The following is a 27,442-nucleotide window of genomic DNA, read 5'->3' as shown; positions in this document are numbered from 1 at the left end:
CACTTCTCAACCCCGCCGTCTGGTCTTTTCCCCAAATCACCGCACCCTCAGAGCCGCGACAGTCAACATGGGCGACGTTCCGGTTGAAGAAGCCCCTTTCCCGCTGACGGATGTCGATAAGTGGGTCCTCTCACAGACGGACGAGGAGTTCAAGAAGCATGACTGGGAGGAGCTCAAGGAGATTATTAGTGCGTCATATTTTTTGCGCTTTGCTTTTGTATCTTGAGAGTCTAATGGTCTACAGAGACGAACAAGCTGGAGGTTCTGAAGCGGAAGCCCTCAGACCTGCGTCGATACATGAAGTGGACGGCCGAGACCAAGGCCGAGTATGGTTCCATGACCAAGTACCTCCTCGTGAACCGCCTGCCAAAGACCTGGGGCGAGCCGCCTTTCACCCCCAAGTCGCTCGTTCCCTTTGAGGATCCGTCCGACTACCGAGTCCTTGTCAACGACTGGCCGTACGGACTTGACCCCGAGATCACCCATATCGTGGTCTGGTCGCGCACCATCATCCCTACTGATGCGGAGACGGGGGACATGACGCCAGAGAGCAGGCGCATCACCCAGAGTTTTGTCGAAAAGTACTTTGTTGAAAGCTTAGGCGATGGTGGAGCAGACAGAGTTGTCTGGTTCAAGAACTGGGTTGCTTTGCAGAGTGTGCGGGCTCTTGAGCACATCCATGTTTTGGTGAGAAATGTAGACGCAGAGGTCATCAAGAAGTGGGCCGAAGAGCAGCCGTGGCATAGACAGAACTGAGCGAATAGACCCGGTAAAGATGAATAGACACCATATCAGCCGTCGAGCTGCTGGAAGAGACTTGCATTCAAGTTATGCCGCACGGCGCTGTTTGCGGTTGGCGGGCACAGGAGCTTCGTTGTTGCCAGCACCCTGCATACCTTGGGCCATTCTCTTGCCAGCTCCGAGCAGACCAACTCCAGCGTAGGCGCCGTATGCCGGGACGGCGAGCCACAGCAGCCAGCCCCAGTTGCCGAACAGGATGACGAGAACAACAGATGCCCAGGTGACCCAGACGACGTCAAACATGTACTCAGTCAAGCCGGCGGCTGCCAGGTCCTCGCCCGAAGCCTTGAGGCCTCCTCCCGCATCATACTTGGGGCGTCCCGCGTTCTCCAGGACGAACTCGCAGATCAAGGCTGGGGCAGAGAGGATAATGAACCAGAAAAGAGACCTCGACTTGATCAAGAAGTGGAACAGAAGAAAGCTGACATTGACAATGGCAGAGCCGATGTGCAGGTTGTTCAGAGCGGCGGCGTTGGACTTGGCCCTATCCTTCTTTGCCTTTTGCGCCATGTCGACGGTTGGTTGTGTCGAGGTTGCTGCGGGTCGATTTTTCGGAAAGGCGAGGAATGGGTAATGCCGTCAAAGGGCACAAGAAACGCAGTTGAGGTCAATTGAGTTGGTCGATGCCCCGGTGCAAGGTGGCACGAGTGTGAATGAGAACCGACACGTTCCTAAGGATGAAGACAGGTTGCGGGCAAACGGTGTTGAGGCTGAAGGATGCGAGTGACGAAATTCCACAAGTGAAGTGTGGCTCAGGCGCGGGATCCAATGACAGTGCACTACGGACGGCATCAAGTGGATCTCCAACTGCTGAGAAGACGGTGCACCGCCTGGAAGGGAAGAGATGGCGGGTGGATGTCTCTGGCGCAAGACGTCGGTCGGGTGTCCGTACCTCAGGTAGGCACTCAATGGGGGGCTGGCGAGTGACGACAGGGGGTTGGCAGGCAGAAAGGCCGCTGAGTGGGCGCTTGTTCCTGTTGCTGGGCGAGGTGACGGCGATCGCTGCGGTATCGCGTGAGCCAATCAGGGCCGTCGCACCACAACACCACGCGCGACGGGGACTGAAAGGAGAGGGAAACGCTGCCGTCAGGTCAACACGGCACGGGGGGAACAGGAATAGCAACCTGACATTGTCCATCTTAGACAAGGTCCCTGACCTGACTGAACTGACCTCACCTGAGGTGACACCTTCACGACGACGGGACTTGCCCTTGTCTCTCTGCTCTCGTCTTCCCTTCTCCCGCCATCCCACGGCTGGACGTCTGCCGCTGTCTCCGCTCACCACCTACCTGCCTGCCCCCTCCATCTTGGGTACCTTATGGTGTAGTGACTCTAGCTTGCCTTGGGTAGTTTCTGGTCTTTGGTCTCCCAGCTTCCACCCCTCTTCCTCCGTCAACACCTTTTCCTTCCTTCCTCCTCTCGTTCCGTTCAGTGCGCTTCGTAGCCACGTTTTTGCTGCAAGACGCGACCCAGTCAGCCAAATGGCCTGCCGTCTCTTCTTTGGTTGCTGCGAGGAGTGAACAACGCAAAAGTTTGGACAGAATTCTCCGTTCATTGTTACGTCGACTTGCAACGCCCCCCAGAAGGGAAACCCAAACAAATTCACGGGACCCACCACAACGGCCTTTCCGCCTCGACAGGCCCAGTAACAACAGTACCAGCAACAGAGAAACACCACAATACCCATCGCTACCAACGTCGCTTGTTTTCAGCATTTACGGCGCCAATTCATCTCCAGCGGCCATTCATTACGGCTCTTAATTGTTAATGCCTTCAATAAGCCGAAACGATTCGACCGCAGTCCCCTTATTGCTCCTCTAGCCCTCAGGCTCCGCGCGACCCCCAACCTCGAAATTCACGGACGCAACTTTTTGCGCTTGCACAGAAACCGTCATCCAAGCTCGCCAGAGCTCAACCACGCTTGCCAACCCTAGCCGCCCGCCCTCCCGGGACGCTGCCCACCCAGATCGACTTTCCAGCCATCCTACCCGACGACTTTTTACTACTTGCGCGCGATCCCATGGCCACAATCTCTTGTCGACGGTAACCCCCTCCACCGAGCCGCCTGCATCTCTTCACCACGCCGTGAGAATGGCGCCCACCAGCGCAGCCATCACCGGCCTGCTGCGTCAGGTCATATACTATCATGTCGACCATCATACCTACGATAACGCCCTATTCTTCGCCGAACGCCTGAATGCCCAGGACCCTAAGTCGAGTGAATCGGCTTACCTGTTGGCGCTTTGCCATCTTCGCCTTGGCGATGCGAGGACTGCCTTCGAGGTCAGCAGGCCGTCTGCCTCTCGAGGCTCCAACCTGGGCGCCGCCTGGATTTTTGCGCAGGCTTGCCTCAAACTCGAACGATACAAGGACGGCATCAACGCGCTGGAAAAAGCGCGAGAGAAGTGGATTGGCAAGACGAACCTGGGCAAACATACCACAACAACCCGATCACTATATCCGGACGAAGCTGCGGTTTTGTGTCTGTTAGGGAAGCTGTACCGAGCATACGACGACCGCCGAAGGGCGATCGAGTGTTTTGAGAATGCCGTCAGGGTCAACCCCTTCATGTGGGACGCTTTCCAGGCTCTTTGCGACATGGGCGTCAACGTCAGGGTGCCCAACATCTTCCAGGTCACCGATTCACTCACCCATAGCTTCGACCAAGACCCCAGTGTGGTTCTTCAGGAGCCCAAGGAGGGCACATCAAACTCGTTCGAACCCAAGAAGCACTCGGCCCGGACTATGATGGACTCATCAGATCCTTTCAACCTTCACCGATCCTCGACGTACCAAGACATGCCCTTTAGTGCCAACGTTTTTGCTGCCGAGGCGGAAGAGAACGACTTCATGTCGAAAATCACGGCGGCAAAGGCGAGACTGGCACCGCCAGCCACGGCGAATGGCGAGTCCGATCTTATGGAGACACCCACCGGTCCCGTATCGATGCCCGAGGTTCCGACACTGCGTAACTTCGCTGCTGAACCACCTCAAGCGCCACCACGGAGGACACGGACGGCGCAGGCCGTGGAGCCAGGCTTCCTGGAAGCACCTCCGAAGATGAGTTACAGACTAGGTGCCAAGAGAAGCACTAGGAGTCAAGATAAGGACCAAGCCGTCGAGTTGCACTCTGACACCGGCACCGGTCCCGGAATCTTGCGGACAGCAGCACCCTCGGAACGAAAGAGGACAGTCTCGGGGCACCCTGTTCAGTCACGACAGCATTCCGAAGAAGTCAGCGCTCCCACGCAAAGGAGGAGCGCAAGGTTAAATATGAACATGTTTCACAAGCCTTCAGTCACCAAGGCGAACTCGGGCGCTGCTACCATCAGCGGCGGGACTCGCGAGTTGAAGAAGGCTAGACCCCAAATCTCTCGAATCATGCGGCCTGGCTCTAGTGGCTCCAGTGTCGGTAGGGTCGTAAGTGGCAACCGGAAGCCCATTGAAGATAACGGCATGGACGTCGACCACGCCGAGACCACTCGAGTACGGGAGCCTCACGCGACCCAGCATGCTGCGCCAAGAGCTGCTCTTGGGGAGCCCGACAACGTCAAGATTGAAGAGGCTTTGAGATGGATTATGGACTTGCTCAAGAAGTTCGCCTCTGGCTACTTTGCACTTAAGCAGTTCAGATGCCAGGAGGCTCTGCATTCCTACAGCACTTTGCCCCGCAGCCAACAGGATACACCCTGGGTTCTGGTCCAGATGGGTAAGGCGCACCACGAGCAAGGCTCGTACAAGGAGGCCGAGAAGTTCTTCAGAAAGCTGCGTGTTGTGGCTCCAACGCGAATGGAAGATATGGAAATCTACTCAACCATTCTTTGGCACTTGAAGCGCGAGACAGACCTCTCTTTCCTGGCCCACGAGCTCGTCGATGCTGACTGGGACTCGCCTCAGGCCTGGTGTGCGTTGGGCAATGCCTCCTCTCTCTCCCGAGACCACGAACAAGCACTCAAGTGTTTTAAGCGGGCTACGCAACTAGATCCAGGTTTTGCGTACGCCTTCACTCTGCAAGGCCACGAGCACGTCGCCAATGAAGAGTATGAAAAGGCGATGGCGGCCTTCCGCCGCGCCATCGCTGCCGACAAACGTCACTACAACGCTTACTTTGGCATTGGTGGTGTGTACGAGAAGCTGGGCAGCTACGACAAGGCATACTCACACTTCCACACCGCTTCGATCATCAACCCGACCAATGCTGTTCTCATCTGTCGCATAGGAGGGATTTTGGAGAGACAGAAGCAGATTCTTCCGGCACTCCAGTTCTTCAGCAAGGCTGTGGAGCTAGCGCCCAAGGCTGCGATGGTCCGGTATCGGAAAGCCCGCGCACTCATGCTTCTCAGGCAGATAGATGCTGCGGAGAAGGAACTGTTGATCGTGAAGGACATGGCACCAGATGAGGCGATGGTGCACTTCCTTCTTGGCAGGCTGTACAGGAATGCCGGGGAGAAGCAGATGGCTGTACGCTGCTTCAGCAACGCGCTCGCTCTGGATCCGAAGGTATGCTATCCGCGTGTAGGGATGAAGTTCTTGGCTAACCACATCGATAGGCCAGCGTATCGATCAAGGAAGCGATCGAAAGCCTCGAGGAGGACATGAGCATGGAGGACTCGATGATGACATGAGTATATGGCATATGAGTTTCTTGGCTTCAAGTCAGGGTTTGCCCTGCGAGGCAGAGAATAGCGATTTCTGCATTTTTAGGGGTCGTGCAAGTATAGGAGAAGAGTCTGGGAACGACGGAACGAGGCAAGTCCGCCAAGCTTGGGTTTAGGCATGGTATAACAGCACGATGACACGGATTCATGTTTATCGGCATGCTGCATGGCACCGGCGTTTGGGAAAGCAAAGCAGGGAGAGCATACTGGCTTAGGAAGGACATACTGTGTCCTCTTGTATAGTAACGGCCTCGCGTTGACCAGGTTCCTCGGTAGATAGGTCGTGACGGGAAAAGTAATGCATCACTATTCGCGACACCTCACGACGCTGTGTTGGCATTCTTGCTACGTTTGCTATCAATCACGGAGGCTGACGTGACGGCCTGTTGTGCGAGCGGGTGCTGGAAAGCGGGCCTCGGCAGTACTCGACATTGAATCATTCAGAGGGCGCCTCATCACCTGTGTTTTCCAGAACGCGCCCACCTCAGATCGCAATTGTTGATCAATGGCCGATGGTGGGGGAGACTGAGACCCCTTGCATGAACTCAGTGGAGAGATAAGAATGCAGCCAATGAAAAATCAGTCCAGCGGCAGCGGAAAGAACTAAGCGGACGGCAGGCAGCGGGAGGACACCTGACGCGTGACAAGAGACCGGTTGCAAAGAGCTCGGTCCACTCAAAAAATCGCCCACACCCTGCATTGGGCAACTAGCCCAGCTGCGACTGCGAGCACCCCTGCCTGCTCCAGCTGGTCAGAAAAAAAGGCGGTGCACGGGGCAAGTCGGGTGCCCCCCATTGCAATTGACAACACAAGACCCAACGCGCCTGCTAAAACAACGCTTTGCAACAGGCCGCAAGTGACTTGCAAAATACGCGGCAAAAAATAGGGACCTTACCGTTTCGCTATTTTTCCAAAGTCCAAATTGGGACTAGCCTACTGATCCGGACCTGCCTGTGCTGCCACCGCACGCACCGCACCTCAGCGCACCACACAATCAGTAACCCGTCCCCCAGACTTGCAGCACCGCCTTATTTATTCCTCTCCCCCTCTTTCTCTCCAATTCCACTCCTCTTCTCACACACCCCAACGTATCCATCACTAAACAACGTCATCAACATCTCGTCTTCGAGACACAACTACATCTACTTAACTATCCACCTCAAACAACTTCAACATGACTGGACGTAAGTAAACTTTTGCTTCCTTTTTCCATCGTTACCGTCGTGGTGCTCGGTGCCGCCAGGTGCCGTGGTATACCCCGCGGTTGGGTGCCTACGGAGGCCCATCGGCATGCACCACCGCACCTGGACGCGTCGCCACGCATCCCAGGTCGCGTCGATACCAAGCGGCGTCATCACCACAACTATATTGCATCTCGGACAATGTGCTGACTATCCTTCCAGGCGGCAAGGGCGGCAAGGGCCTCGGAAAGGGCGGCGCCAAGCGTCACCGCAAGATTTTGCGTGACAACATCCAGGGTATCACCAAGCCCGCTATCCGCCGTCTTGCTCGTCGTGGCGGTGTCAAGCGTATTTCTGCTAGTAGGTTCCTCTTTCTCTCCACTGCACCTACAGCAAGGCCTAACAACCCCTCCAGTGATCTACGAGGAGACCCGTGGTGTCCTCAAGTCCTTCCTCGAGGGTGTCATCCGTGACGCCGTCACCTACACTGAGCACGCCAAGCGCAAGACCGTCACCTCCCTGGACGTTGTCTACGCTCTCAAGCGCCAGGGCCGCACCCTGTACGGTTTCGGTGGTTAAGCGTGTCATCACGACACGGTCCAGCTTTGTTTTGCAGCTTCTTGGTATCAAGCAGCCGGGAAAGCCGTTTGGCAAGGCTTGGCGCGGATGGTTCATTGGTCTTTCTCATCGGTAATGGGATATGGATACATCACGTTGATTTAAGGCGTTGGGGATCACGAGACTCTGGGAATGATACTACTCGAGGCGTCGATAGGCAGACGCGTTTGTCTGAATGAAACAACACCGAAATGGTGACTTGAACATACCAAACCTATTCTACTGTGTATGAATCGTGACGCGTCTCATTGTTTATATATCTGAATATCCTTAACTGGGCCGCCTGTGTTCTCCACCGCGTGTGCCTCAGTCTGGCTGCAGGCTGCAGGACCCCAGATCACTCATTGCGCCGAGTGTTCTCGCCTCTATCCCCGTTGGCATCATGCTTCTGTCCATATTGGTCTAGATAGGTATTACAAGTATTTCCTTCCTGCCGCTGCGACTCTTGCTCTAAACACTGGGCTCTTCACCTCCATGTTCAGCCTGTAAAATGGGCTCATTATCGCTTTAACCCAATTCTCATACACCTCCTGAAAAAAGTTCTTGATCGCCTCCTCCGTTGCAGGACTCGTCGGGTTGGCGCCGATGGCTGTTGATGATCGTGAAGATGCGGTGCTGGAAGGTGCAGATGGCTGGTGGAGTAGGAGGAACTTGACGTTGCCTGCCGTCACGAAACAGGAGACGTAGTTGTTGAAGAACTTGTCGACAACCTTGAGGTATCTAGGCAGAAATTCCATCGTCAGCATGTGCCAGGAGCATGATCACCACCAAAAGCCTCCATCCCTCCCTGGACATACAATTGACCCTGTGCCCACTGGACCTCCTCCACGATGTCCAGACTGCTGTGCAGGATGAACTGGTTCAGATGGCGAATCTGCTCGTTGAAGCGCGACTGGCCGTCGCCGCCCTGTTTGGAGGTGCCGAACTCATATTCGAAGAGCGGGTTGTCTTGCGTGCCGACGATGGCGAAGTAGTACGACATTGTTCACCGCGACATCAGTGAGTTTTGCAGTGCTCTCGCTGAGCGGATTTCGATTGTAGACCCGCGGCGCAAAGCAGACGGCCTGATCGTATTCGGGGGTTTTTCGTCGTGGAGTGAGGATGGTCTCGAGCGATTCGGGATACTCTTTCTCGCTGGCCTTTCGCGCTCCTTCACCGAACTCACTGAAGCATCCGGCCAGAGCTGCCAGCTAAGGTAGGCCCGCGGGGCGGACGGGCGGTGGGGCCCCTCCCCCCAGGTGCGCTGCGACGACCAGTGGGAAATTCCGCGCGCGAATGGGAACCTTGCGCTGCGGCAGCCAATTTGGCCCCACTCTTTTTGGTGCGAGCTCCGAAATTTCCTAGAATCGAATGTCTGGCTTGCACAATTGACGCTCTCGAGCTGTTCGACTCCCGCCCCCTCCCTCGACGACGACTCATTCACGGCGAACCGTGTACGATTGAAAGGCCTACCTGTGAAATATCCGGAGAACGCTAGCTAAGCACCGACAGAAGACCTCCGTCACCGCCGTGGTAGGCAGGAGACACACATATACACACATCATGTTCGGGGCGTTCCGCATCACCTCGCCGCTGTCGGGCGGTCTGCTCTGGAAGATCCCCTGGAGGCTGTCCAAGTTCCAGAAGAGGAGGCACAGGCTGCGTCTGCGCGCCGTCGACGACGTCGTCTCCACGGTGGACGCGGCGCTGGCGAAGCAGGGTGAGACTGTTGCCGCCGTGGAGCGGTGGAAGGCGGAGATGCCCACCGAGGCGGAGATGCTGCCGAGGGACAAGTACACCATGTTCGACCGCAAGGAGAAGAGGTACCGCAAGGGCATTCACAGTATGTTGCTTCCCAACCAGCCTGCTTCGTTGTTCCGCAATGGGGTGTCTCCAGAGGAAGTGGCATGGCTAACTTTTGATGTCTGCAGAGCTGCCCAAGTGGACGAGAGTCTCTCAGAGATTGAACCCTCCCGGATACTAAACGACGACGAAAACGAATGCCGAATGTTTTGTTTGGATGGAGAGGACGTCAAGGGAGGAAACCAGAGGGTCGTCGACAGAGAAGGCGAGCGCTTGTATGGTCCTTTACACACTTGGCTGCTGCCAACGCTCTGTCGCGGGGAACAGCGAAGACGTGAGCTCTCGCTGCTTGTTGTACATTATGCATGTATGTGGGTTCAAGAACAACCGCGTATGCTGCAAAAGCCATGTAGAATCACACGTGCTCAGAACGAGCACAAACTCCAATCATGTCCCGAATGATGTCAAATTGAGGGTATCGAATCCCGAATCCTGTTCCCGTGAAAGCATATTTACCCGCCTATATGGTATGTCAAAAAAACCCAATGCTTTTCTTATCTCTAATCTTCTCTTCCTCCCTCTCTGCCTTCTCTCTCTCTCAGAGATATGCGCGCCACAGTTTGCCGTGTCAGCACCACGTCTTACCGTCCCTCGTCATATTCTCCACCGCGGTCCTGGATGGCCCTTCCAAGTCCGCCTCTGCCCTCGTCGTAATCCTCGCGGTACTCGTCGCGCACCTGCCCGCCGCTCTTGCCGCGGCCGTACTGGCGGCCCTCCTCGAAGCCGGGGTCGAGGTCGGTGCGGATGACGCGCTCGTCGAGCTTGGTGCCGCCAATGTACTTCATGCAGTCGAGGGCGTCCTGGTGGGTGTAGTACTCGACGAAGCAGAAGCCGCAGGGGGTCTTGTTGAAGCGGTCGAGGCCCATGACGAGACGCTTGATCTCGCCGCACTTGGAGAAGAGCTCGTACACTTGCTCCTCGGTCGTGTAGAAGGAGAGGTTGCCGACGTAGAGCGTCGTGGCGTGGGCAAGGGGGTCCTCGGCGGGTTCGGCTGGCCTAGAGTCCTCGTCGTCGCGGTGGTCGTTCCTTCTGCGCTTGTTCTGGAGAGAGAGCGCTGGTATTAGCATAGGAGATGGTGCGAGGGAAGAGTGAGAAGGCGTACCCTGCTGTGGTAGTATGCGCTCGGCCTATCGAGACGCTCTACTGTGTTTCTTACGCCGTACCGCATCTTTGCAGCTTGTGGGGTTGTGGGAGATAGCAATTGGGTTGGTGTTGCGCAGGTCGGATCAATGTGAAGGATTGGCCGACAGTTTTGCTGGTTGAGATTGGCTCTGAGATCAAGGTACTTGACGAGGTGAGGTACCTGAGGCAGGCTCCAGTTGCGCGAGAGTCCTCGAGTGCTCTGGATCTGGTGGTCCGTGCATGCAACCTCATGGGTGACAACGAAGGCCTACTTCCCGATTTTAACCACAGGTGAAGTAAGTTGAGGATAGCTATGTCATTACTTAATTTCTTTTCGCACATCCTCGAACTGTCTATTACTGTTACCATTTCACTTCGATCAGAGATTTAGAACTTTTAGTAAGAATATTATAGTCTTCCGGGGCCTCTGGTTCATTTTCACTTCTCATCGTAAAAGGCTTCTTTCAGAACCAATTCCTTCAAGGAACTTACAGGAATTCTCTGCTCTTCAGACATCGTCCGTCGTTCTAGTTAGGCAGCATCAGGCTGATGTTCTGAATTACCGTGTTGTAAGTTTAAGCTTGCGCAACTGTGATTGGCTCAGCCACGGAACAGAGGTGCTGGGTCAGCCCGGAGCTCAAAGTGGGTCTCGCTGCAGCAACCGCGACTCTCTCTGGATTTTTGTCCAGGAACATTTCAACAATCAGCCATCAAAGACGTCTGGAAAAAGTCGGCCGACGACCTCAGTATTCGACAGCGACCCTGAAAGGCCCACGAAATCGCGCGCAGCTGCAGACACATATTTCCGACACGCCAAAAGGGTAACAGCCACGCAATGCCCAAAGTTAAGAGCTACACGGCTCCGTGGCTGTCCCATGGCCCCGGCCACAGCTTGTTCGCGCCGTCAACCGACTCCAAGGCGCTGAGCGCGCCGTCGCCGTATCACAAAAAGAAGAAGACTGTCGGACCGAGGCGGACAATTGCTCGAAGAGGCACCGAGGTTTTTGTCGCAGTAGGCAAGGAGCTGCGATGGGGCGATTTAGCGTACCTGAAGGAGAAGTGGTCAACAAAGTATGGCCATCGTCGCATGGGCAGCCGTGTCAAGCGAGAGGAGTCGACGCAAACATTCGAGGATGCGATCCCCTCGACCGAGGAGGCCGCCACCGCGCAGGGTTTCCGCGTAGGTTATGGATACCAAGACGTTGGAATCAATCTCTAACATCTCGTGACAGACCATCAAGACGCCCGTCGCCGATGACATCCGGCAGCTCGTCATCTCCCCGAACTCCGACTACCTCGCCATCGTGACGACACACACCGTTCACATTTGCGTGGTTCCCGACTCATCCCACCTCACCGCCGAAGATACTAGTCCCCTGCGACCGAAGATATGGACACTTGGGCCTACTACCCACGTCACCTCGCGCGCGTCGGTCGCCTCGGCGATCTGGCACCCGCTTGGCGTCAAGGGATCCTGCTTGGTCACAGTCACCACCGATGCCATTGTCCGTGTTTGGGAGCTGTCCATGACCGACCGCTGGTCCTTTGACTCTCCTACTCTGTCTATCGACCTCAAGAAGCTCGTCGATGGCACAACACTTGATCAAGATTTCACGGCGTCCACTGCGGCCACGAATGCCAGCTTCTCGCAATACTCTCTGGAGATGCAGGTCGCATCGGCCTGTTTTGCTGGCCGTGGATCCGGAGGATGGAGTCCCATGACCCTTTGGGTAGCCATGAGGGAGGGTGATGTCTACGCTCTCTGCCCTCTCCTACCCCAGAAGTGGGCGCCGCCCCCAACTCTGATTCCGTCACTGTCTGTGTCCATTGTCTCCAAGGTGGCCGCTTTGGAAGACGATCCAGCAGTCTCGGAGATCGACAAGCTCCTTGCCCAGCAACAGCTCGAGTGGATGGGTGACTTGGACTCTCAGGAACCGCAAGTCATCGACACAGCACCGGGCGAGCAGCCGGTGGAAGTCTATACACGCCCCTCCCGGCCCGGTGTTGTACCGCGGCTGCAAGGCCCCTTCGACTTTATCGCCGATCCCGATAGCGAAGACTTTTACGACAGCTCGTTGACCGATATCATGGTCATCGGTAAAAAGGTTGACACGGAGGACCTCATGATGGGCGAAGACGAGGACTTGGATTTTGACGATGGGGACCAGGAGGGTCTTTCGCTGTCCGTCGTCTGCTTGCTATCCAAGACTGGCCAGGTCCGAGTCTACCTAGACCTGGAAGGGATCGAGGCTCAATGGCTGCCACCACGCAACAAGTCGAGACTCGGACGTCTCCTGTCGGCGGCCGATTTGCCCAGTCTGCTGACTTTTCAATGCGTCGACACCATGGCACCAACCGAGATGAAGGTGGAGGACTCCTGGCCGACATTCTCGTCGGATGTCATGTCTCGGTACTCAATGTTTGTCACTTCGCATGCCGGCATTACCTTCCTCTCTCTGTCTCCTTGGATCTTTCGTCTTGAGGGTGAGCTTTCAGGCGAGTCGGAGGCAGGCTCAGACTTCCGTCTCGGCCTTCTCGTCAACGGACAGAACTCTATTCGGGACCGACTCTACACTCAGTCCTCGAACGATGTCACTGTGCCCCTCGCCGCGAGCGCCGCCATACGCGACCCTGATCTCGGGTACTTCCTCTTGTCGGCCACCCCGTACGAACCGGTCGCTCTGACTTTTGAGACACCCGAAGACGATTTTACCCCTATACGCCATGAGACGCCGTACGAAGAGAAGCCTGTCACGATGGAACCTTTAGATTTCTACGAGCCTCGTCCAGCCTTCCAGCCGTCTCATGCTTTTGAGCAGCAATCCGACCTCCCAGAGCTCATCAATAGGCTTCGCAGCTCACGTCACAAGACAATCGTAAACCAAGAGATTCGTTTGTCTCCAGTGACTCTGCAAATTCTCACAGACGCTCATCGCATCCTGGGCGAGGATACCTACCGCCTTGGTACTGCCGTGGCGGAGATCTTCCGCCGCTGCAGCACTCTGCAAGATGAACTTCGTGATCAGATTCAGAAGGCCAACGAGGTCAAGGAGAAGATTGATAAGATTGCGGGCAACGACAAGGATGGGGAGGGTGAAAGCGACGAAGCCAGATTCGAGCGGCGCATCACAGACGCGCAGGATCGCCAAAAGCGGTTGAATGAGAGGCTCGAGAGTGTCCGAAAATACGTCGGCAAGGCCGCAACTCGAGAGCTCAGCGCCAAGGAAAGAGCGTTTGTGGAAGAAGTCAAGAGCATGGAGGCCAGCGTGCTGGGATCATCAGAGGACAGTCCGAGAGCCAAGCAACAAAGATTGCTCAAGAAACGTTTCGAGGACGTGCAGCGGTTACGAGATGAACTGGTGGCCGAGGTGGAGCGGGTACAGAAGCCAGCCGACGGCACTGATGTCCAGGAGTCGCCATCAAAGGCGTCGGAGCTCAAGATCCCGTCAGAGATCCGTAAGGCCAAGCTTCAGCAGGTCATGGGTCTACTGTCGCGTGAGACGGCTTTAGTCGAGGCTGTCACTTCGCGGTTGGAGCGTCTGCAGACATAGAATGGGGTAGCGCGGGGTTGATAGATAGGTAGGATGACAGGATACCATGCGTTTGTTACGTTAAACATCGTCTCAGGTTGTGTGCTCAAAGCAACATGAGTTCGTCACATCGCGGTTGAGCCCCAGGAAGCACAGGGCAAGCAGCTAGGGTCAGGTGCCATCAGTTTTTGACTTCGCACAGGGCGACGAACCATGTGGTGAAGCATCATGGGCTTTCGTTTCAGTAGCACCGTTACCTGACTTTAAAGTCGATTCCAAGCGAAGACCTACTGACTCGGGCAACGATTGTCGTCGAGGCTGTGGCGCCCAGTTGCTTAGTATCGTCAATCGCAAGGAGATGCTGGCTAGATACGCCCGTAGCCTTGAGCCTGGTGGTCGTTGAAGTTGACGGAAGGATCATGTCTGAGTTGATCGTCGGGTGCCAGATCGACAGTGTGATTCTAGACTGACTTATCTGCAGGCGTCGGCCAATTGAACGAATTTGCCTCCCGCCTCGTTTGATCTCACCTATCACATCGACATCGGTCTTGCCTGCATATTGCATTCTGCAGCTAGGTTGCACACCAACACCAAAATCGTCCACTTTGATGCCCAACTGTGTTGCGTCGTTCCGGATTCGCGGCCGTTGCTATGTCTCTCGGTGCGGGACGCGTAGAAGGGCACAACCAAGTTCCGACCTGCGGCGTAACAACGCAGTGCTTCCTTGGGCATTGTTCCACTGATTGAGATTGAGACGTGGCGGTCGGGCCTCGTCGTCCTCGTGGGAGAAAAAAAAGGTTGTGCATAGCGTTGCCTTCAAAGCACGTCTGGCAGTTTGCTTCTTTCTCGCTTCTAGTCTTCCAAACGCGCACCGCAGCCAGTTCTTGACACTTTCATCTCGGACCTCCCCTGCCATTTGTAGCTGTAGCGGCAGCAACTTCCCTGTCTGTACGTCGCAGGGCGGGATCGCCCATACTTTACCAGGCATACCCTCGCACCAAGCTTTCCCCGACTAAACATCAGATGGTCACAAAATCAACTACCTCAGTTCTTGTTACGCCGGGCTTTTTTCCCATTCAGTTCAGTGCTTTGGTACCAAAAGTCATGACGCCGCTTGCCCTCTCGCAACCTGAGCGTAACCACCACCATCAACGCGCGGGATGTCTCACTTGGGCCTCGAGGCATCCGGACAATCCTCTCCACAGGGCTGTCACGGCGGTGCGGCCTGAAGATGACGACAGCTGCTCGGCATTTACCGAAAACGAAAAATGGGTTTTCGTGGAAACGAGGACGGAACCGATGTTTTCGAAAATGGACGAGAGGCTCGCGAGCTGCCACGACGATGAGATTGGGCTGCGTTCGGGCTCTGCCGGAAGGATCTGCTGTGTGGAATTTTGCCCAGCGTTACTCGTGCCAGCAGAGACATTTGGGACGACCGTTTTTATACTGACGCCAGATTCAAAGCGTGGTCGGCCGGTCATCCTTTCGGCAAATATGCGGCTCCGCGTCGACCGCAAAGTGGAATTCCAGGTGCCCATACTCGCACTCACACGCATTCAGATTTCAAAACTACATCGTGAAGACAAGATATGCAGGGTACAGTAGCCCTGGAGACCCAACAAAAAGAAAGGATGACCATGCAGCAAAATTTCTGATACCATGGGTATCTGTAGAGCCTGATTGGACTGATGCCTTGGCCTTGCTTCTCAGCCCCCTCCAGCTATTGTGCTCTCCCGTTTCCGTCCAGTCACAGCCCAAGGCCCTTCCAACCCCGGGCGATATACCTTCTTTTTTCGTCCCCATTCCCCTTGCAGGCTGTTTATCTGCAGGTTGTCCGTACATTGGCCAAGCCGAAGACCAGATGGGTCATAGCGCATCAGCTTCTTCCTCGTCGACTGGGCCACAGTGGAATGCCTCTGTTAAGGTAGGATATTCATCACACCTGTCTTAGACCAACGTTGCACACATCAGGCTACACCTACCTGCCCGCCTCATCTATCCGCCCTGGCTGAATCATGGGCCACTACTGTTCGCAGCTATGAAAAACATGCCAGCCTTTTGAGATGGGACGGATGGAAAGGAGAGGCGTCTTCGGCAGGCTTGTATAAGATGTCAGCTTGACCTACACCCTCCTGTCCTCCTCCTCCTGCATGGTCTATACAGCTTTCGGTTCCACCTTGCATATGATAGTGTTTCTGAACGACATACGCGAAGCAATACCACCAACTCGTTGTCCCAATTCGTCGACCATGGCACCTAACCCGTTATGCCTCGCCTGGCGCGAGCAGATTATGGGTAAGTCTCCGTCACGGCTAAATGAAATTTCGAGATTTTACCTGCCAACACTGCTTTAGATAACTTGCGTCTGATATCCGGCCGCAGTGCCTTCATCGACATCTATACCTCACGCCATCCCAACAAGTCGTACACCATCTACGCAGTGAAGGTGCATAAGGGCAAACGCCAGGAGGTTCTTTCAGCAACAGGCCGCGACCTCGAGGACGCCTACGAGACACTCCATACCAAGTCGGCTCAGGAAGTCTTCCAGTTTGTTGAGCTGAATGGCTTCGGATTCCCTCGCGGCACGAAGAACGACTCGGATAGCTCTGACAGCGAAGCCTCGACACTGGATGAGGTTATCTCTCTATCTGCTGTCTCGTCCGAGAGCGAAGACGATGAGATCCCATCATCCCGTCGCAAGAAGACAAAGGCTTCCCGCCGCAAGAATAAGAAAAAGTCCAAGAAGCCCGTTTCCTCTTCTGAGGAAGATAGCTCCTCCGAGGAGGACTTGCCGAGAAGGCGCCCGCCTCCCCCGGTTGCACGTCCATCCTATATCCCGGCAGTTCCCATCAACAGCTCGGCGCCTCCCCCTCCACCTCCTGGCTGGAGAGGCCCCCCCACGCGCGTCTATCCTCGCGCTCCCGGCCAAGGGCCTCCACCTCCCCTGCCGCCCCCAGGCAGGTTCCCACCAGGAATGCGTCCCCCTTCCATGGCGCCCCCACCCCCGGGGACTGTCTCCATTTCCGCGCCGCCCCCACCTCCGTCGGTGCCCGGCAAGCCCGTCCGCCTCGTCATCGGATGGACAGGCCACGGAGAGAAGAAGATCGTCGAGCATTGTCAAGCCAGCCACCGCGCAATGCAGAGGACGGCCCTCGCCCACGTCCGCGCCAACTGGCAGTCGTTTGATAACGTTGTTCCCCAGGAGATGACGCCCGGACGCCTTTGGGGTCTCGGTGCCAAGGTGAGGCGTGTTGCCTTTGGCAACGACATGTACTCCATCTCTGCCTCTGCGGGCGACGACCTCAGCATGTACTTCAAGGCGGACGAGATCCCCATGTTCGAGATTGAAGTCGACCACGACGCCAGCATCGTCCCACCTCCCCCGCCTCCTCCACCAACGCACCACCATGGTCAACATTGACTCGGGGAGGTCCCCATGGTGTGACAAATGGTGTGGCGTGATCAGGGGCTGTTTGCGGCCGCGAAAGCATGTCCGGTCGTTCCGACGTTGTATGGCTGGATCCTCCCTTGAAGCCCCGTCACTGTCGTGACTTCACGCCTGCGAAACGGACCTTGGCCGAGAATGAGAAAAGCAGCAGGGGGAGAATGCAAAGCTTCAAGTCTCCGGCACTACATCGACTCCAATTATCTTCGAATCTGTGTTTACAACCATCTTACCTTGCATTGGGTTTATCAAGGGTGTCTGTCGCATTGGTTCGGATTACAAAAAAAAGGGCGTGGTGCATGGGCAAGGTTGCATAAGGCAAGGCTACGGAGAGCATCTTGTGACTGGTATCACCTTCACTTCTTAAAACGTCATTTGGTGTTGGCGAGGACGGTGTTTGTGCGCAATGTGTAGGATAGGTAGTCATGTCTGGTTTGCAAAGCGGGTTGGTTCAAGAGGGGTTTAGGTAGATTGTCGTATCACTTATCAATATTTCAGCATCGAACTTCGTATTCTTCACGAAAGCCACATGTTGCTGCATGAGAACAACAATGCGCATGTGGAAATATTGTTATCGTCGACGTGCATCCATGTTGTACTATTGGCCGGCCACGGATCCGTTAACGAGGCGACGTAGTCAGACGAGGCGACCAACGCATTTCTCTCGCGCATCGGCGCTGATCCGGTGAGGCTTCTCCGGACCAACCACGGCGATCGTCCGCCTCATTTTTTTTGTTTTTGGAACAACGTCCGATTCGGATCCCGGATTATGTGATCAAGACCAAATCAAGATGCGAGGAATCACGGCACACATCACACGCTAGTGAATCCAAGTTCTCGGAACCCTTACGAGTCATCGGCAAGAAGGAAATTAAAGAATGCAATAGTAACGTCCATGGTTTGTGGTGATATTTGCCGACCGATCACCAGTTAGTCAAGTCAGCGAAGCGCCAAAATATTTGAAGACACTTACTTGGACTGTGGTATAGTGCCTATGTTTCTGATATTTCTAGTGTCGTTTCTGCTGTTATTGACTCTAATATCGTGGTTTTTATTCTTGTTAACTCTATTGTTTTCATTCTCTTCTCATACTAATACTCATAGTTTTGGAAATATTCATAGTATAGGAAGTGTATAATCGCATAGACAGTTTCGGGGAAAAAAAAAGTCATCTCTAACTACATCGTGTTATATTTTTCTACGCGTTTTTATTTTCAACTACGCAACTTTGGCTTTCTCTGACGGCTCGTACGTGCTGCGGAAAGCTGAAGGGAGAAAAACATAGCCGCCCCAGGCTGTTGACTCACCGCGGGGAACATGTACCCGGATCGCAGGAGAAACAAACAGTCGGTGACTCGCAACATGTCAGTGTTCAAAATTTGAAAAATAGTCCATCCGGGTAGATCTTTGTGCATTACCTGAACATATCTCGAAAAACGTGAATGTGAACTATTTGCGCGAAAAGACCGTCCTCACTTATGTACTGGCACACAACTCCACCCATCACGATGTCTCAATACATTTACATCAACGGCTACCCCGGCGTCGGGAAGCTCACGATAGCCAGAGAGCTATCAAAGCTTTTCCCAGGAAGCGAGGTGTGGGACAACCACCGCATCATCGACCTCGTCCGCATCGACCGAGACCATCCAGACTACAACCTGATGAGAGCCTTCCACCGCCGTAACACCTTACTTACCATCGCCACATCTGATTCAAATCAATACACAACGTATATATTCACAGACGCGCGATGCTCGAGTCCCTTTGGTAGCGCCGCTGCTCAAGAATATGAGGACGCTGCCAAAAGGAGGGGCCTGCCTTTCATTCCCATCGCCCTGGAATGTCAGTTGGAAGAGAATATCAAGAGGGTCACCGGGAGCGGACGGGGTGGAGCTTCGAACGGGAAACTAACAGATGTCAACATCCTGAAGGATATCAGGCAGGACGAGCAGATGTTTCGCTTTGGAGGGGATCTGGAGCTCGAACTAGACGTCACGGAGTTGACACCAGAACAGGCCGCCTGTAAGATCTTTGAACATGTCAAGACCGTGACGCAGAGCCTTTCGGTTTCGAAGTCTGTGTTGTCTGATTCTTACACCATCATCTAATAATACATTGCGATTTCTCGTGGCGCGAATCGCCAACCTAGTCTATCCTTCCCGTGCTCCAAATGTTGAGGCCAACCTTGATGCCCTTCTCGACAGGCAGACCGGCATGCCACGTCTCCTCGTAACCCGCTCCGCTCCCGTCAGCGCGGAAATTCTCCCAGTACACCGCATTCCCCGGGACAGGCTTGAAAACGACCCCCTTGTCTTCATCGCCGCCAACATCGGCCCCTGTCTCAGACTCAGCCGCCGCCGCCGTCTTTCCACGCTTCTCGCAGTCCACGAAACGACACCACCGCTCCTTCTGCCCAGGGATGCTCAACAGCGGGAACTCGGTGCCGCCCCCGACCAGCTCTTCACCGTCCTCATCGCCGCGCGCATCGACCCAGACCATCATGCTGCTCACCCGCCCCCAACCCCCGCGGTTCGAGCTCCAGTCGAAATGGTACGAGTAGTGCCCTCCCTCGACGTACCGCTGCGTCCTCAGCCTCTCGATCCACAGCTCCTCTCTCCAGCCTTGCAGCGACCGGGCCCGGGCTTCGATGCACCTGACCCCGTCGGTGCGTGGGATCATGGCCACCTCGGACTCCCTGATGGACGTGTCGCGCTGTACGCCGGCACCATCGTGGGTGATGGTTGATGGCTCAAACAGGGATTGACTTTTTAGACATTAGCTTCTTATCCAGCTCAATAGCCAATTTCACACTTCATCATGAAATTTGCCATGGGACGATGTGTGAAGCGAATGAATCAAGGGATGGAGTCTCACCTAACATCCAAAAGATGCGCCCTCTCGTGCGGACTGACGAACCCTTCAATGTACAACACCAAAGGTTCCTTTGAAAAGATGTGCACCGTGTAGGTGTCTGGTGGACACGATAGTACCGTGGCGTTGGGGTGCTCGATTGCGAGCAGCGACTCATTGATTGGCGGCCGCGGCGTGCGGACGACGCGACGGCTTCCGGACGGGGACAGCATCCGGAGAAGCGGGTCGGAGAAGAAGACGACGAACGCCACGAGGGCGACAATGTACGTGAGCATGTCTGCTGCATCGACGGCGGAACCCGGCGACGAGAGAGCTTCATCGACCAGATAGGCCCCTATACGTGAATGAAAAAAAAGACCGGCTCACTTTTGAGATTGACGTTGGCGCTTACATAGCTCCAGCAGGTCTAGCTGCTGCTACTACATCACACCCAAGGTAGGCACTATAAAGTCCCGATGCGCCGCGTCAGTGGTCGGCTCCGCCACATCCGTCCTGTCACCTTACCGTGCCGATCCGGCGCAACACTGTAGCTCGGAACATGTTTCTTCGGTGGATCGTCATTTTAATTAAGCAATCATGCGACGTTGATATTCCAAGGAAATCCTGCAAGGAAAACATGATAAAAACCGGGAAAACAGCTTAAGCTACTGCGTCTTTTTCTCCTCCGCCTTGGCAGCAGCACCCTTGCCGTATCCGGTCCGGGAATACGCGGCAACGAGCCTCCACAGAACCCATGCGAAGCCCAGCGTCACAGCGCCCGCGGTCCCCATCCGCACCCACCCCGCCTGTCCGGCCTCCAAAACCGGCACGCGCACGGAGCTCGTAAGCCGACTACCGCCGCCGCCGCCGCCCGCCGAAGCGCCGACCGGCTCTACGTGCCAGAAGACGGTTCGCGGTCCGAAAAGCGCGTCGTAGCCCAGGTTGACGCGCTCGAACGGGCTACTGGGGAACTTGGTGCCTTCCTCCGAGGAGCAAGCCCAGAACACGGCTGGATGGGGGACTTCGAGATCCGTGTAGCCGCCGTCGGCTGGCTTGAGGTAGCGCAGGTGCAGCGGGATCTCGGCCGTCCATTCGGTGTCCTGTTCTTGGGCGGTGGGGGGTGCGAGCTCGAGGAGAACGCCCGAGCCCCACGGCTTGGTCGCGTAGGCTGGCGCCTCGAGGTCGACGGACGAGCTGGAGTAGCGCAAGGCGGTGAGGTTCTTGGATTGGAGGAACAGGTCGTCTGCGAGCTGGTAACGGTCCGCAAAGATGGTCTTGGGGAGTGTGAAGTGCGCGTGGATGGCGCAGTAAGCGTCGTCGACGGGAGGCCGGGCAGAGCTGACTGTAAGGTGCAGCGCGGGGTGCAGGCCTGTCGGCTCGAGGAACTTGGCGGAGAAGGAAGAGCCCGCGGCTACTTCGTTATGACGGCGATGCCGTGCGGGCACGTTGAAGAGGACGGGCGAGGGCTTCGAGTGTTCGCCGAGGACGGTCAGGCCGCCGGTCATACCGATCTCGTGGGGCTCCGGCTTTGCGGAGGAGTCGGTGGTGAGAATGCCGACCTCGGTCCTGTGCTTTGGTGTTGAGGCGACGTCGATTTTATGGGTAGTGTACGGCCATTGTGCCGTGACTTTGAGGGCGTGCGAGATGGTATCGTATGAAATATCGAGGGACGCCGCCGTCTTGAGATCCTCGGCGCGGGACTTGCAGGCCGTGTTTGACGCTGGGCATAGCGTCTCGGATGTGTAATGAATGAACTTTGTGAGGTTGTCCAGCGGCTCGTAGTATTGGAGAGCTGCGGAGTGAGAGAATCTGTCATTCGGAAGACTCGTGAATGACTGTTTGAATGTTAGTAGAAGAAATAATACTCAAGTCGTATTCAATCACGTACCTCTGACGAAGAGCATCCGCTGGCCCCAAATGCATCGCCGAGAGCTTCACAGAGTTTGACTCTGAGATCACGTTAGTATAAAGCTTTTCATGACATGACAAAAATACCCACGCATCCCATTGCCCCTCCTTTTTGGGGGTATAAAACAGATGAAAGCCCGGTGACACCCTTGAGTTCAAGGGAGTGACAGTCTCGTAGGTCTCAGGAGTGACCCATCGGATATGGAGCTCATGGCTCTCACTCAGAAGCTGAGAGAGCTCGGCTGGAAGCTCCTCCAGAGCCAGTGTGACTCTGTCCTCGCGAACGGCCTCAATCTCCGGGCCTTTGACGCCGGCATCGCTAACCTCGAGAGCTTCGAAGGGGACTCCGTTTCCGGGCTTATGGATGAAGGTGATTCGTTGACGCATGTTGATAGACTGTGCCCCAAGCAGAAATCCCGGTAGGTGGTGTTGACAAAAGTCCTTCCGACGACGACTGGATCAGATTAGATTCAAGGTAGCACCGTCAAGTGGGCTCTCGGTGATGTGAAGGGCAAGAACGTGTATGAGTGTGAGCAGCTCGCAGATGGACCCGCATCGACGTCGGACCCGTTGCTGAGGACACCTTCCCTCGGTACCGAAAGAGTGAGGTGAGTGCACAACAGCGTACGGAGTAGATTGGGGGCGACTCAGGTTGAGCTCCAGTAGGTTTTGTGGCTGAACTCTGTACAAACGGCATGTCACTGGTCATTCAGTGCCGGGACGCGCCCAAGCTCCCTCCCTAGCCACACAGCGCCACACAAGTACCTCTGCGCACGTGGCAGAAAGCGGCACCAACGGTGCACAGACCCCTGCCAATCGACCTCATTAGGTCACCGGCGTCTGGGAGGCGCTAAACCACTTTGGCTACCGACGCTGGCGCGAAGTGGGATGCACCTCAGCCCGCCAGATGCCGACCGAAGACAACCAGGCCTCGTCAGAAAACACCGCCGGCGACGTCCACCCTCTTCTTTCGAGACCGAGGGGTATCTGTCGATCCTCACCGACAATGCATCAGACGTACGTATTGAAACCGAAGACCTTTGGGCTCCTTCGGCCTTCATAGCGAACACCACTTTTCACATCACAATTGCCATGCAAACCACCAACCTCGAGTAGCGAATACACCCCGCGCTCTATATCCCAGCATTTGCGGGCGCTTACATCCAATCTTTAAAGAGGGGAAGACGGAGAAGGACTGCGACCGAACACTAGGGGACACAGCCAAACATGGGCGACCACCAGCCGTACGTGACCATCCGGTCTCGCCGGCCGTACGATGGAAACAGCGTGAGCAGTGGTGCAGACTCGACTGTAGGTGCTAGATTCACGACTCACCAGTCGCGAAGAGTACACTCACAAGCTGGTGATGGCCAGTATGGATCCAGCTCCGGCGATGCACCCCGGACCGCCACACACGACACAAGTCGCGTGAGCTACCATGTCAAACATCTCGATAGCTTCGTGCAGACCTTAGAGGATGTAAGTCGCCGTGAACCCTCTTGGCAATGCCTCTTCCTGATGTCCACCTAGTCTGCAAACCGAGCATTTCCAAACAGGGGCAGATCATCACAGAGATATAAAAAGGTCCAGGCCTTGTTGCTTCATTGGGGCTCCGATGACCTCTTCGTGCTGCCCGAGCTGGAGGACTTGGAGCGTTGCCTCCGCGAGGACTACGCCTTTAACACGGACATCTTCGCCATTCCTTCCGAAAACTCACATCTTGAGCTCATGATGCAAGTCGGCAAGCTGATCAAAGACCACGAGGCCCAAGATACGCTTTTCTTGGTCTACTACGGCGGCCACGCAAGGATAGACGAGTCCAGGCAAAGCACCTGGTGCGCGTAAGTGACGTGAAGTCTTGTAGTAGATGGTTCTAACCTGAGTTAGAACACGAAATCCCGACTCTCCGTGGCTGCAGTGGTCAGCTATTCAAACTCTGCTGGAACGTTCTGCCTCTGACGTTCTCATTCTTCTTGACTGCTGCGCTGGAGCTGCGAGTGCTACATTTCCCCACGGCAACAGTATCACCGAGACCATCTCAGCCTCGAGCTGGGACGCCATTGCCCCGGATCCAGGTCGCTACTCCTTCACTAACGCCCTCATCGAAGTACTGCAGGAATGGAGGCTACGCATCTTTTCTGCCGCTATGCTTCATGCCGAGGTTCTTGCTCGTCTTAAACATCCTAGACCAATTACTATCAACGGCAAGCTCTTTGAGGCAAGGTCAACGCCAGTCCACTTCATGATGACCACAAATCACAAAGCACCCAGTATCGAGATGTCACGGATTGTTCCCCCGGACGCTCGACCACCCTCGCCTCCTCAGGACACGACCGCTAACGGAAGCGATAACCCGGATCAGTTGACAGGTGGTCGAGGGCCCGGGGCGCCGGTATCAGAAGATCCGAACGAGGACACGCCCCATGTCATGATTTCCCTCGCTTTGGAGGATAACCAACAGCTGGATCTCAATGCCTGGGAACAGTGGCTCTCGAATTTCCCAGCAATGGCAAAGTACGTTAAGGTTCAAGGGGTGTTCAAAAGCCATTCCACATTGCTTTTGCTGTCGATGCCGGTAATGGTCTGGGACCTGTTGCCCGAGGACCATGCGACTTCCTTCATAGCCTTCATCAGGTCAAACAACATGATGCTACAGGGAGGTCAGAAAGACAAGGCAGAAGTCGAAGTGCCTGTGGAAGTCTCACGTGCAACGCTCGACAGGAAACAGCCCGATTCAGCGTCAATGAAGACGTTTTTCTCGGATACCACCTACACTTATGCCCCGATAGACCATGGCAGCATGATTGGCCAGCAACTGGCTGACATGCGTTCGTATTCGCTCGGAGAGGGGGGAGCCTCTAGGCGGAACATAGGCACAAGGCAACAGGCGTCCACCGAAGCTATCTCGCCGTCGTCATCGCCGACGAGCGGTCCTGCTGGGCTGTTGAGAGCTGGACCTTCCTCGGCATCCCTGGCCAGTCTTCAGCGGCAGCTTTCGTTTTCCTCTCAGACATCTGCCGAGATCACATCGAGAACAATGATTCCAAACCAACAGAGGAGTTCACGGAGGACTGTGTTCCAGGATATCCCCGAACCACCCAAGTTCTCGCAGCATATTGAGACGCTGCTTCAACAATACTACGATCAGGAACCTTTGCCAAATGACGATGAAAAGAACTTTGTTGCTTCCAACTTAGGCGTTGAGTTGTGGCATGTCGAGGTGGGTATTCTACGGTGTGTTGTGTATGAGCATATGCTGACCTTTCAGGCTTGGTTCCATCATCGACGGGAACGAGACATCGTCTCTCAGCAATTTCAGAATCTCAAAATTGATGATCTAGCCCCCGTGGCGTCTCAAGGAGCCCAGATGATTCTACCTCATCATCTCAGCAAAATAATTGATATCCTTCCCCCAAGTAGGATCCTGTTGGTTGACCTCCGATCTCCGACTGAATTCGAGAGGTCTCACATACGCGGTGCAATCAACCTCCGCGCGCCCCTGAGATTCATTCAAGATGCCCCCTTTGACATGATTGAGCGTGCCTTCGCCGACCACGATAGCGGACGGAAGTTTGGGGAGTGGAGATCGGCACACTGCTTGGTTGTCTACGCCCGCGCCGTCGACTCCGTATGGGAGTGTCCCGTCGCCGACGTGCTCCTTGCAAAGTTCAAGAGCTGGGGCTGGCCAGGCCGATGTTTCGTGCTCAAGGGCCACTACAAGGAATTTTCGGTCTCGTATAGCAACTCCATCGAGAGTTCCAAGATGACCAACGAAGCCAGGGCAGCCCGCACGGAATTGGCACTCCGCCGGGACGCCCATAAACAAACAACAGACACGCTGTCAGAAGATGATGACGCGGCGAGACGGCTACAATACAATGACCTGCTGACTCAGATCGATAGCGAGGAGGGACGGGTGAACCCCTCATCCTCGGCGTCAAACCCTACAGCCAGCTCTGACCGCGCGCGAGCCATGGAAGAGCATGAACGAGACCTCGAAGCCGAGTTCCGGCGTCGCGTCCCGGACCTCTACCGCAAAGCCCTGGACGTCGTCCACGGCAGCAGCGGCGTCCCTACCGCCGTCGCCTCCTCCGCACCCGTGACGCCAGCTGCCGCCCCTACCACTGCCCCTGTCCAGCCCGATGATGGATCAGGCTCTCCTGCCACGCGAAGTGACAGAGCGGGTGGCGACAAGGACTGTGGCACAACGTTTGGTTTTGACACAAAGGCACCGCTCGTCGAGTACCTCGACAGAGGCCTCTCTCACATCCGGCAGGGAATACCCGCCCAAGCCTCGTCTATAGCTACTTCTGCCGCGACACCCACAGCTACTACTGCCCTGTATACGACACCTCCAACCAACGACACTTCACCGGGATTGTCGAAACTTGCCGCCGAGGGCTGCTACTTCGACTCAGGGGCAGCAGCGGCGGCGGCGGCGGCGGCGGCGGCGGCGGCTGGGGCGTCTTCGGACGATTCGTACGTGAAGATCAACAGGGGAGATGCGCAACTAGCGAGCGATCCGGGCCTCGGAGGAAAAGACGGGACGACAAAGGACCACCATCACCAGCAGCAGCAGCAACGACAATCAGTCGCCACGGGGGATGAAACGCCCAAAAGGGGCCGGGGCGGTTTCCTAAACAAGGTTCTGCGGCGAGCATGAGTTTAGAGCGGGCGGCGTCGTGAGGTTCATCTCAGTTGGTCCTTCATTCCACAAGGAGGGGTTGTCTGGTCTCTTCACTATTTGAAAGGACCGTAACCATGTTCATTCGGTTTGGGATCAGGGAGGCAGTAGGTATACACACACACACACAAGGGCAAAGGCTGGACGGTTTGGTTGGGGTTATGGATGGTGTGGACGGGTGTTCGCAACAGTTCGGGTACAGGCCGGGTAAGGTTGGCGGGTCATCTTTCGTTGGCGATGATGATGATGATGATGATGATGGGTATTCGGAGCCGGACAGGGACTGCATCGGGACAAAATATCGGGACAATCATATACGCCCTATACCTTGGCATCTTCGTCTTCGTCTTCTCTTTTTCACACTTGAGGTTGTATGTAGGGTTCTACCCTTCCTCTTCCCTTTCGTCTGATGGGCGGGAGTAGCATATTCGTTTGGAGATATAGCCATCAACAGCGAAAAAGCCTGCTTGACGAAGCCTTTTCCCGCCCAAAGAGAAAATACTCGAGTACATACATCACCGTCCGCACATCCTCCTTCGCTCCTTCCCCTTGCGTGACAGGGAGATACCCTCCCACCAACCTATGAGAGTTGCGCCTGGGAGAGGCAGAATGCGATGGAGGGGGGGGTCCCTTCCACCGGCCGCCCGCGCGCGTCCCGTGTGCGCGAGAGATGCTTCTTTCCGCCTGACAACGGCCCCCAGACAGAAACATCCCGAAGACACGGGGTGGCGGACGGGCGCGCACACACACACAACACACACACAGACATCACATCCACTTGGAGTAGCCCGTTCGTCTCG

General features: G+C 55.5%; 13 protein-coding genes across 13 annotated transcripts; 8 read left to right on the top strand and 5 right to left on the bottom strand.

Annotated features, from left to right (window-relative positions):
• Positions 1-67: 67 nt before the first annotated feature.
• GIG1-1 (N-acetylglucosamine-induced protein 1) lies at positions 68-756 on the top strand (the record flags this gene model as incomplete). Its single annotated transcript, XM_037316687.1, has 2 exons — positions 68-188; positions 245-756. 2 exons carry the CDS (start codon positions 68-70, stop codon positions 754-756), a joined length of 633 nt encoding a protein of 210 aa, XP_037186313.1.
• Positions 757-828: 72 nt separating this feature from the next.
• On the bottom strand, positions 829-1,311 carry CGCA056_v001426 (SRP-independent targeting protein 2-like protein; the record flags this gene model as incomplete). The annotated part of the gene is made up of 1 exon (XM_037316686.1): positions 829-1,311. One exon carries the CDS (start codon positions 1,309-1,311, stop codon positions 829-831), a length of 483 nt encoding a protein of 160 aa, XP_037186312.1.
• Positions 1,312-2,892: 1,581 nt separating this feature from the next.
• On the top strand, positions 2,893-5,426 carry bimA (the record flags this gene model as incomplete). The annotated part of the gene is made up of 2 exons (XM_037316685.1): positions 2,893-5,301; positions 5,352-5,426. 2 exons carry the CDS (start codon positions 2,893-2,895, stop codon positions 5,424-5,426), a joined length of 2,484 nt encoding a protein of 827 aa, XP_037186315.1.
• A 1,207-nt stretch (positions 5,427-6,633) lies between these two features.
• Positions 6,634-7,219, top strand: hH4-1-0 (Histone H4; the record flags this gene model as incomplete). The annotated part of the gene is made up of 3 exons (XM_037316684.1): positions 6,634-6,643; positions 6,863-7,000; positions 7,056-7,219. 3 exons carry the CDS (start codon positions 6,634-6,636, stop codon positions 7,217-7,219), a joined length of 312 nt encoding a protein of 103 aa, XP_037186314.1.
• A 452-nt stretch (positions 7,220-7,671) lies between these two features.
• On the bottom strand, positions 7,672-8,240 carry sedl-1 (putative trafficking protein particle complex subunit 2; the record flags this gene model as incomplete). The annotated part of the gene is made up of 2 exons (XM_037316683.1): positions 7,672-7,978; positions 8,056-8,240. The coding sequence occupies 2 exons, from the start codon at positions 8,238-8,240 to the stop codon at positions 7,672-7,674; spliced, it is 492 nt and encodes a 163-aa protein (XP_037186317.1).
• Positions 8,241-8,800: 560 nt separating this feature from the next.
• CGCA056_v001422 (54S ribosomal protein L31) lies at positions 8,801-9,221 on the top strand (the record flags this gene model as incomplete). Its single annotated transcript, XM_037316682.1, has 2 exons — positions 8,801-9,080; positions 9,169-9,221. The coding sequence occupies 2 exons, from the start codon at positions 8,801-8,803 to the stop codon at positions 9,219-9,221; spliced, it is 333 nt and encodes a 110-aa protein (XP_037186316.1).
• A 460-nt stretch (positions 9,222-9,681) lies between these two features.
• Positions 9,682-10,268, bottom strand: Cbp20 (Nuclear cap-binding protein subunit 2; the record flags this gene model as incomplete). Its single annotated transcript, XM_037316681.1, has 2 exons — positions 9,682-10,140; positions 10,203-10,268. The coding sequence occupies 2 exons, from the start codon at positions 10,266-10,268 to the stop codon at positions 9,682-9,684; spliced, it is 525 nt and encodes a 174-aa protein (XP_037186319.1).
• A 789-nt stretch (positions 10,269-11,057) lies between these two features.
• On the top strand, positions 11,058-13,773 carry NUP82 (Nucleoporin NUP82; the record flags this gene model as incomplete). The annotated part of the gene is made up of 2 exons (XM_037316680.1): positions 11,058-11,402; positions 11,455-13,773. The coding sequence occupies 2 exons, from the start codon at positions 11,058-11,060 to the stop codon at positions 13,771-13,773; spliced, it is 2,664 nt and encodes an 887-aa protein (XP_037186318.1).
• Positions 13,774-16,001: 2,228 nt separating this feature from the next.
• CGCA056_v001419 (uncharacterized protein) lies at positions 16,002-17,173 on the top strand (the record flags this gene model as incomplete). Its single annotated transcript, XM_037316679.1, has 2 exons — positions 16,002-16,047; positions 16,107-17,173. 2 exons carry the CDS (start codon positions 16,002-16,004, stop codon positions 17,171-17,173), a joined length of 1,113 nt encoding a protein of 370 aa, XP_037185194.1.
• A 1,532-nt stretch (positions 17,174-18,705) lies between these two features.
• CGCA056_v001418 (uncharacterized protein) lies at positions 18,706-19,308 on the top strand (the record flags this gene model as incomplete). Its single annotated transcript, XM_037316678.1, has 1 exon — positions 18,706-19,308. The coding sequence occupies one exon, from the start codon at positions 18,706-18,708 to the stop codon at positions 19,306-19,308; it is 603 nt and encodes a 200-aa protein (XP_037185195.1).
• A 37-nt stretch (positions 19,309-19,345) lies between these two features.
• CGCA056_v001417 (uncharacterized protein) lies at positions 19,346-20,346 on the bottom strand (the record flags this gene model as incomplete). Its single annotated transcript, XM_037316677.1, has 2 exons — positions 19,346-19,964; positions 20,075-20,346. 2 exons carry the CDS (start codon positions 20,344-20,346, stop codon positions 19,346-19,348), a joined length of 891 nt encoding a protein of 296 aa, XP_037185336.1.
• A 369-nt stretch (positions 20,347-20,715) lies between these two features.
• On the bottom strand, positions 20,716-22,345 carry pbn1 (the record flags this gene model as incomplete). The annotated part of the gene is made up of 3 exons (XM_037316676.1): positions 20,716-21,885; positions 21,939-21,999; positions 22,050-22,345. 3 exons carry the CDS (start codon positions 22,343-22,345, stop codon positions 20,716-20,718), a joined length of 1,527 nt encoding a protein of 508 aa, XP_037185337.1.
• Positions 22,346-23,185: 840 nt separating this feature from the next.
• Positions 23,186-26,621, top strand: CGCA056_v001415 (uncharacterized protein; the record flags this gene model as incomplete). The annotated part of the gene is made up of 4 exons (XM_037316675.1): positions 23,186-23,437; positions 23,489-23,799; positions 23,846-25,178; positions 25,227-26,621. The coding sequence occupies 4 exons, from the start codon at positions 23,186-23,188 to the stop codon at positions 26,619-26,621; spliced, it is 3,291 nt and encodes a 1,096-aa protein (XP_037185198.1).
• Positions 26,622-27,442: the final 821 nt, after the last annotated feature.

Source organism: Colletotrichum aenigma (genome assembly GCF_013390185.1).
Source record: "Colletotrichum aenigma strain Cg56 chromosome Unknown KSG_Cg56_contig01, whole genome shotgun sequence".
Lineage (NCBI taxonomy): Eukaryota > Fungi > Ascomycota > Sordariomycetes > Glomerellales > Glomerellaceae > Colletotrichum > Colletotrichum aenigma.
The sequence above is the reverse complement of the archived record's forward strand: the minus strand, read 5'-3'. Positions and strand labels throughout refer to the sequence as shown.